General features: G+C 52.6%; 4 protein-coding genes across 4 annotated transcripts; all 4 read left to right on the forward strand.

Annotated features, from left to right (window-relative positions):
* Nucleotides 1-482: 482 nt before the first annotated feature.
* NGA_2032800 (component of oligomeric golgi complex 8) lies at nucleotides 483-813 on the forward strand (the record flags this gene model as incomplete). The annotated part of the gene is made up of 1 exon (XM_005856006.1): nucleotides 483-813. A coding segment is annotated over one exon (331 nt), but the record flags the coding sequence as incomplete, so codon positions are not given.
* A 518-nt stretch (nucleotides 814-1,331) lies between these two features.
* On the forward strand, nucleotides 1,332-1,867 carry NGA_2042500 (conserved oligomeric golgi complex subunit; the record flags this gene model as incomplete). The annotated part of the gene is made up of 1 exon (XM_005856008.1): nucleotides 1,332-1,867. A coding segment is annotated over one exon (536 nt), but the record flags the coding sequence as incomplete, so codon positions are not given.
* A 2,317-nt stretch (nucleotides 1,868-4,184) lies between these two features.
* Nucleotides 4,185-4,730, forward strand: NGA_2036200 (serine threonine protein kinase). The gene has a single exon (XM_005856007.1). It carries the CDS (start codon nucleotides 4,187-4,189, stop codon nucleotides 4,640-4,642), a length of 456 nt encoding a protein of 151 aa, XP_005856069.1. The 5' UTR covers nucleotides 4,185-4,186; the 3' UTR covers nucleotides 4,643-4,730.
* A 787-nt stretch (nucleotides 4,731-5,517) lies between these two features.
* On the forward strand, nucleotides 5,518-8,152 carry NGA_2081300 (protein kinase). The gene has a single exon (XM_005856009.1). It carries the CDS (start codon nucleotides 5,580-5,582, stop codon nucleotides 8,022-8,024), a length of 2,445 nt encoding a protein of 814 aa, XP_005856071.1. The 5' UTR covers nucleotides 5,518-5,579; the 3' UTR covers nucleotides 8,025-8,152.
* Nucleotides 8,153-8,889: the final 737 nt, after the last annotated feature.

Below are 8,889 nucleotides of genomic sequence, written 5' to 3' on the forward strand. Positions count from 1 at the left end.
GCTTTGGTGGTTGGTTGTCGATCCAAGCGGCAAAGCCCGGAAGAAAGCAGACGAGAAGAGAAATATGATGAAAAAGGCACCCTCTCAGCCCCGACCGACTTTGACTATCCTACCCTAGTCTGTGCGAAATACTGATTTGCTTACGCGTCATGAACAGGCCTGAAATCAACCGAAATCGAGATACTGTTTTATACAACGCGTACAACGCGTCAGGCTATTCCTGTGACGAAGGGTAGCCTCCCTCTGACAACGTTTGTTTTGGGGAAAGTCGCGCCCATCGTCATCAACTGTACGCCCCCAGGAACGGGGCAGGAACAAATTTTAGACCATGGCGGCCCCCAGTATAGCATCATCGCTCCATAAAGAGCCTGAGCTCCTGCGACAAGAAGCAACACGTGTGCAGCAGACGCTTGAGGCACTATATCGCAGCCATTACACGACAATTATTGAGAATTACGAATGTATGACCTTTATTCAGGAACGAGGAACGGAATTTCAAGCGGACTTGACTGCTCTGCAGGAGGAAGTAGGAGGTCTGAAAGAGGCGTGTGGCCCATTTACTGCAGGCGCACAAGCCATCGTTGGGGATTTGAAAAGAAATCGACAGACTTTCCAGCATCACTTGCAGCTGGTGGAGCTGCTCGAAGTCCCGCAAGTCATGGACGCCTGTCTTCGAAATGGGCTGTATGACGAGGCGGTGGAAGTCGTCGCATTCGCTAACACACTAGAGCGTCGGCACTTGCGATCTCTGGAGCAGGCCGACCCCTACTCCAACAGTAAAAGCAGAAGCATGTTCGACGAGGGGGGACGAGGTAAGCACACCGTCGTCATCGCGGGCCTGGTGCAGGAACTGCGCGTCCTTCAAAGACAGTTGAGGGAAAGGCTTGTCTATCAGCTTCGGCTGCCTATCCAGCTACCACGGTGTCTGCAGATCATCTCCTGTCTGCGGAAACTGGACGGCCTGGCTCTTGACGCCCGTTCCCAGGGGCCGCGGAAAAGGCAGCTCTCCCTCTCTGCTGCTCCGGCGACGGTCAATCGCGGTCGGATCGGGGCCGCACACGATGTAAGCGGGCATGATGAGTTGGAGAAAGAGTTGCAGACCGAGTTTCTGGACGCCCGGGATGCCTGGCTCCAGTCTGAGTTGGAGCAGGGCAGGAGCGGCGCGTCCGGCGCCCGCGGGCACGGGGTCGGGGTCGCGGATCTGATGGCCATGATCGAGGCGAACAGGACGCATTGGTTTGAGATCACCACCCAGTTCCGCGCCATCTTCTTGGACGACGGGTTGGAGGCTTCCGGCTCGTCCTCGTCCACGCACTCGTCCTCCACCTCCCTCCTTCGCGGGCAGGACGGTGCCGGGGGGAGCAAGGTCCTCTCCGCCTGGTTGCTCCGGCGTCTGGCCCTCTTCCTCGGCGAGTTGGAGGATAAGCTGGCGCACGTGACGGAAGGGGCCGTGCTCGCGGACGTGATGGAGCAATGCCTGTTCTTCGCCGCCAGTATGGGCCGAATCGGAGGAGATTTCCGGGCCTCACTGGGTCCCGTTTTCTCGCAGGCTATCCTGGCCATGGCCGACGCGCACTGGAGCGCGTCGAGGGTGGAATTGGAGGCGCTGTTGGAGCGTTGTGCGCGGGAAGGCACCATGCTTCGGGCACAACCTCGCCCACACAGGCAGTCCGGCAGCGGGTCGCACCCCTACCCCATGTGCTATTACGCCCCAGGAAGCACCGGACCCAACCAACACGATGGCAGGGACACGGCCCATCACAGTGCCCAGCCGGATCCTGACACGAGCACCTCCGAAAGCGACTTTCCCGCGCCTCCTTCCTCCATCCTTGCCTTCCCCCCCCTCGCCCAGTTCACGAACCTGGTGTTGGTTTCCTATAACCAGCTTCGGCAATGCACGCCCTGGTCCCTGGTCGATGACTTGCAAGCCTTGCTCGTGACCCGACTGCGCGAGGTCGCGGGTCTTCTGGTGAAGCACGAGGAACAGTTGCAGCAATTGATTCGGGAGCACGACGAAGAGGCGCAGGCCCCTCTTTCAGCCGTGACTGGTCAATACCGAGACCTCAGGAGGGAGGCACGCGACGTGGTGTTCCCCTACGTGATCAGGTGCTTCGGGCGTATGGTGACAGGGGGAGGGGGAGGAGGAGTGGGCAAGATGACACGAGAAGGGCGCCAAATAGAGGAGCTGGACACAGAGATGCGGAAGGTCTGGAGCGCGCAGTCCCCAGAACCCTGCTGAGCACGCGGACCGCGGCCATAGGCCCGAGTCACGATGCCAGTAGGCTTCAAGACCACCTTGACGCGATTGCGTGTGGACACGTTGGATTGAACGCATTGGATGGAAAGGTGGTCGAGGAGGTGAAAATCTTTGTCGGACAAGATGTCTCATCGATTGAGCAATGGTCAAATCCGTTCACCGCAAAAGTAAAATTCCTGCACCATGTAGCTTTGCTTGCTCAGTTTTTACCGGCGCTCTTCCGCAACTTAAGCAGGCCTAAGGGTTTAATCTTTCTCCTTTTCGTGTAAACTGCCTTTCATACATTTATTACATAGGCGTCGGCGTCCCCTCTCTCGCTCAACATAGACTTGACTCCTCTTTCCTCTCTTGACCCAGCTCCTCCACAACATCATCGCACATTTCGACTTCGCAAGTCCGTCTTTCCCGGGGGACTTATTGAACGATAAGCAGACTTGTGTGCCAGCTCTTTGATCACGCAAAAGTTCGTCATGACCGTGGAGACCGCCGACACCAGAAAGAACCACCACGAGAAGCCAAAATGGATTTTACTCCTGCCCGAGGTCAAGTCCTGTGCGCGCAGCTCGTCTTGCACAGAAGACCAAACGACCAGCATCAGGATGGCGCAGATGAGGTGGGAAGTAGTGAGCGCCATGCATGCGTACTCGGCCGAGAAACCTGCTCGGTAGGCTGTGCGACATTCCACGATCAGCATGCCCAGGACGGCGGCGACCTCCAAGGCGACAGTAGCCACCGCCAATGCCCGAGCAAGGACAAGGAGGTGGCACTGGTCCGTCGTGTCGTCGCGATTGCACCAGTTGTAATCAAAAGAAAGGCGAACAGTCGACGAGGCCGAAGTCATGACCGAGCTCCACTGCCACAGGCCCCAGAAGTCATCGATGAGAACCTCACTCCTGCAGTATGTCAAAGCAGTCGAGTGCATTAGTGGAGAAATACTCAGACCAAATGTAGTACATGTGAAAGTGGGGCGGCAGGAGGGTTTATGACATGGCAGTGTTTACCCGACGCACGTACCAGAGTGTAGTGTGGGTGGTCAGTCGGCTCCAATCCCGAGAAAATACAGCTACAACCAGCAAAGCCGTGCTCAACATGGGAATCAAAAGCGCTAGGTAACATGTTGCGGGCCAGGATGTCAATGAAGATACGTAAAGAGTCGAGGGATATGGACATTCGTTTTCCATCCAGGTTGGACAGTCTACCGAAAAGCGCATTTAACACACTCACCGCACTCCCTCCACATTTGCCACCCTTGAGTGTCGCCGTAGTACAAAGCAGCGGGCATCTGGTTTGGTCGTTATGAATAAGTAAGCATAGCTTCGTACGGTCTTGCCGTGTCGAGGTTAAAGGAACGGATAAACAACCGAGACCAAGCGAAGAGCGATATGCGTGCTTAAGGAAAGGCAATACCGCGATAGCCCCGTCTTGAGCAATTCATCAAAAACTGAGTCCAAACAACACAGATCGCAATCCGCATGCAACATTGTCGAGGCAATAGTAATGGCAAGAAAAGAGGAGGATACTAGCGCGAGACGAACGACGCAAGATTTCAGTCTCCCTCTTCTCGTACTGCTACTCAGCCGGCTCCCCCTCGCGTGCACGTTTAGCACTCCCACAAGCAGCAGCGCCATCGGCATAAATCATGGCGATGTGCTAAAAACTCTAAATAATGCCGCCACTATCCCCCTGATCGATCGAGTCCCGACTTTTCGGTTTTATCAAGGTGGTGTGTGCCAACTGCAGCTATCAGGGCGAGGCGGCTTAGCCGAGTGCCGGGCCCGCCTGCATGTGGCGATCTCTACCCTGCTTAACAACAAAACATCGTCCAAACAAACGGAACGTGAAGAAATTCACCATGAAGAGAACGGAGTCTCTCAAAGATGTTTAGTGGCTGATATCGTGGAAATCGAGTCACTTGAGATGTTGGAGGGTATGCTTGAAAAGCAGCGAGTGCAGCAAAGTAGTACGGCGCAGAGTGTTTCATGTGGTAGCAATTTGAATGATGACGTGTTACTAGTCAAGTTCTATGGCAGATCTTGCAAGCAGTGCGTGGAACTCGGGCCTTTGTATGATACGCTGCCCTTCGTCTACAGGGACAAGAGCCTGAGATTCGGACGAGCAGACGTCACAAACTTTCCCACACTTGTTGTTCCTCCACCACCACCCCAAAATTTTGCCAGTTTGGATCGAAGTCAAAACATTGAAGATCGTCTGGAGGGCTGCCCGCGCTGTGGGGGCGGGGGCTTCGTCGTTTGTACAGAATGTAATGGACAGGGACACCTGATACGAAGTGTAGACGGGCACACGGTTGCAGACGTGTGTATGACCTGCGTAGGTCAAAGAAAAATCCCCTGTCAACAGTGCGGCGGGAAATGTTACTTGTGCTGATGTACAGACAGACAATGGCATTGCGAATACGTGGAGAAATATAGAAAAGCAGTATACGTAATGGAGAGATCACAAGAATTTGTACTCGTTATCACCCATAAAATCACGCACGTTTGTAAGGTTGGGCGTAAACATTAGGAATACTACTAAGACGATTCTTCATGCTATCTCTGCTGTCTTGTCGAGCTTAAAATACTATATTACTAATATGTACGATCTATCATCACTGTAAGAATATCGTCTGTATTTTCAACTATATATCCTCTTCGTAAGATACAAGAAAGCACCAGTATCGTTTTGAATCCCTACAAGACCTGTAGCTTGATCAAAATTCAGTGTTGTCGCCAGAATTTCTACAACCGCAAATTAGCCTTCGTTTTTCTTGGTGGTGATGTATGTGTCCGTAGCAACATTCCCTGCAATGCAAGCCAACTCTTCTTTTATCATGTGCGCTGATTATGAGACTGACGATGCCTATTTAAAGTACCTTGACAATTTAAAATTTTCCATCAAACTATTTTCCAACAGTTCTTCCGAAAAAGGACTCATAAACTTCTTTTAAAGAAAAGAAAAAGTCCGTTGGGCTGTCGTCATGCTTCCCCAAGTAACGGCTCGGTTGGGGGGGCAAACGTGCGACCGTTTTGATTTGAGGTTGCAGCTGTATGCTATTTGACTCCCCGACGATATTTCATCTTCTGTCCTACGTTCATCTTTGTCATAACAACAACGTCAAGATCCACTTTGTCTTGATGACTAAGTCTTCATGTTGCCTATTCTGTCTCCGACTCGCCTCTCACAACGCCATGTGACCGGGCCCATTCCACCTCGACGTGCGCTCTATCTTATGTTCATTTCATGCTTTCTCAAAACACACGCAATAGAACCAATGACGAGTAACACGCTGTAATAAACTTTGCTCCCAATAAGTTTGTTCACGATGACCTCTGAACAGCAGCTGCCTTCATTCGTTCATTCGCGATATATTTTAGTGGACAACGACAGACTAATAAGCCGCAGTGAGGAAAATCACGGGGAAGCAAGTTCTCTTGAGTGCACGCAAGATGAATATCAAAGCTTGGTTGGAAACTTGTCAACATATGTGAAAGAGTATCTTAAAGCTCGTTTTAACCTCGTCCAGCAATGGATTCCACCTCCTTGTGACGATGGCACGGCGGCCAGGTGTGACATATTGGTCTCGGCCGAGTGGCAGACGGCCGCAAAGCTTTTGATCATTTTGCAAAACAATGTAGGCTCTCAGCTGGGAATATGGAGTCGTTCCACATGCGTGAGCAAAGGTCTCAGGGCAGGTTCCATGCTTTCATTCTTGGAGAAGGCGTACGAAGCAGGGTACGCTGTCGTCATCTGCAATCCGAACCTCAATTCAGTCACGGTGGACGGGGGGAAAGTGGCAATTCCCGGTTCATCGTTTCCTGAAGAACATGCTTTATATGTCTATGAGAACTATGTGGCTTCTTCCAAAGCACAGCATGTATTCTTGTTTGGATACGGTAACGGGGCGATGCTGTGCAAAGAGATGCTTCAACGCCAGCTTGTGAGGTGTCAGCAGCAAAGTGGAGAAGTAAATCGTATCGCCGGTATTGCTACGGTAGAGGCCAGTCAAATCTTACAAGAGGATGATTCGACGGACGTGAAAGCATTTCTGGGTGCATACGCAGTGGATTGGGAGTCCTCGCTCCGACTACCGCCCGGCCATGCCATCCCGAAGACCCGATTACGCTTAGGCGTGGCACAGGTGCTCTCTGTGGGCACTCCAGCAACACATGGGGACGCCGTGGCAGCCAGCACAGTCTGGAGTGTTGTGGCAGCCTTGGACTCCGTTTTCCGTTTCTTCCAATTTTGCCTGGAGGACGCCCTCCAGCATCCTCAACCTCCCAATCTACCCTCTCCCTCAACACCTGCATCGAAGCCTACGATTGTCCACAACTCTAGCGACTCTCCAAAAGGCCGTCTTTTCATTCCCTTTATTCCTCGCGTCAGCAAATCTGGTAGGTCTAGCAATACGTGCGGCAGTGTCCGCGTCTCGGTGCCTGTGAGCAACAGAGGCCACCTCTTCGCCGTAGCCGAAGCAGCTTATTGTGGCGTTCCCGTACCCCAACCACCAAACGATCGGTCCTCAGCTGGCCAGTTGGCGGATTCTGTGGCACCCACCAGCCTCTCGTCTCCAACCCGTGCACGAGAGGATGATCATCGTCTAGCAAGCAGCACTTTTCTCCGTCGGCTCCGGCGGATGGTTTCCAGTGGCTTGAGTTTCAATCGGACATCCTCGTCCGAGCGCGGTGCCCCCTTGTCACCTGGGGGCATGGATTTAGAGAGGGCCTTGAGCAGCGACGGTGGTGATTGTCGGACTTTTGCTCTGACAGAGAGGCTTGGGATTGGAGACTTCGACCTGCTCAAGGTTGTGGGAAAGGGGGCTTTCGGAAAAGTCATGCTGGTGAAGAAGAAGAGCCGAGAGCATGGCGCGGGCAGAATCTACGCCATGAAAGTGTTAAACAAGGACACTATAGTCAAAAAGGGACAAATTGAGCACACAATGTCAGAGCGAGCCATTCTCTGTCAGATTCGTCACCCGTTTATTGTCCGTCTCCGATATGCCTTCCAGAACCAAACGAGTTTGTACCTGGTCACAGACTACTACACAGGGGGGTCACTTTTCTACCATTTACGGAAAAATGGATCCTTTGCTGCATCTCGCGCCAAATTTTACGCTGCAGAGCTTTTGCTGGCACTCGAACACCTACACGAGCAGTTCATTATTTACAGGGACCTGAAGCTCGAGAACATTTTGATGGACTCAGAGGGCCATATAGCCTTGACTGATTTCGGTCTCTCGAAACAAAATGTCCGAAGTCAAGCCTGTGCAACGACATTCTGCGGCACAGCTGAGTATTTGGCTCCAGAATTGCTGCGAGGGAAGCCTTACGGGGCACCGGTAGATTGGTGGAGTTTTGGCATTCTACTGTATGAAATGATGGACGGTCGGACTCCATTTTACAACAGCAACAGGAAATATATGTTCCATTGCATCGTTCACGTAAGGCCAACATTTCCGGCACACTTCTCAAAGGCGGCAAAGTCATTGATATTTGGGCTTCTGGAGCCAAATCCCGCCCGGCGCCCTGGGCCAGCTCGCATCAAATCACACGCCTTTTTCGCTGATATTGACTTTGAAAGGCTTTATCAGAAGAAAATTACACCCCCTTTTAACCCGCGCGTCAAAAATGCAATGGACACCAAATTTGTGCCCAGCAACTACCATAAGCTTCCGCCCAAGGAATCTGTGACAGAGCCTACGGGCGCTGGGGTGTGCGCTGCGGCGGATTTTAAAGCTTTTACTTACCACGGAGAAGGTCATCTGGGCTAGATTGAACCCTGAACATTTAGTGTCTCTTGCAGTATGGAAATTTTCGCCAAATTAATTCAAAGATCCATAGAAGACGGTGCATGTTGCGAATTTGCCTTGCTTAGGAGGGCCTGCGGGTTGGTTGGCCGGGAGGTTAGCCGTTACTTCGTTGCCCGAATTTTTGAATTTCTTTCCTGAGAGCAGTTAAGGTGAAGGCGGGCGATGGACAATCACATCAATCAAACCCGACCGCCCCGGTGCCTCCGTGAGGCGGGCATCCGGGATGTGATAGGTGACATTTTCCATGTGGCAGGCATGATTTTCTGCTGTTCCGACGCCGAAAGAGTCTGTCACCCTATCACCTTGTTGCCTGTAGAGACCACTTCGTCCTCGGCCCATCACCTTTATCATAATCCGTGATACCTGCGCCCTCATACCCACATTCTCGCAATCTATGTTAGGAGGGCAAATCTGGCAATACTGGGATTATTTCCTATTTAATATATTTTTCATGTGGCCAAGCCATGGAGCTGGACACTCCGAAGTTCCCATTCGCGGTGGCTCTTCGAGACATGCAGTCACGGAGGGCCTGACACCTGGCCTAGAGAGTGAAGGGGATGACTGCATATCATCCTTACCTGTCTCCAGTGATGGACCGAGCACTCCGAATGGTTCTCACAGCGACGCAACCAATAGCAACACTTCTCCCTCACATGCCCCGGGACGACCATGGACACTACCTGCCGTCGATGGCCGAGCTCCCCGTCGCCGCGCTATGCCGGCCTCCCCCTCCCAAGCTCCTCCCCGCGTGATGGTTCATCCTTTCGGCGTTTTCCCTCCACAGGAAGATTCTGCTGAGGTCTGGGCCATCCGTCCCCGAGCAGGG

The sequence above is a fragment of the Nannochloropsis gaditana genome (genome assembly GCF_000240725.1).
Source record: "Nannochloropsis gaditana CCMP526 unplaced genomic scaffold scaffold056, whole genome shotgun sequence".
Classification (NCBI taxonomy): Eukaryota; class Eustigmatophyceae; order Eustigmatales; family Monodopsidaceae; genus Microchloropsis; species Microchloropsis gaditana.

Bases quoted from the DNA above. Each gene is read 5' to 3' on its own strand.
- NGA_2081300 (XM_005856009.1), top strand. From the start codon at position 5,580: ATGACCTCTGAACAGCAGCTGCCTTCATTCGTTCATTCGCGATATATT.
- NGA_2036200 (XM_005856007.1), top strand. From the start codon at position 4,187: ATGCTTGAAAAGCAGCGAGTGCAGCAAAGTAGTACGGCGCAGAGTGTT.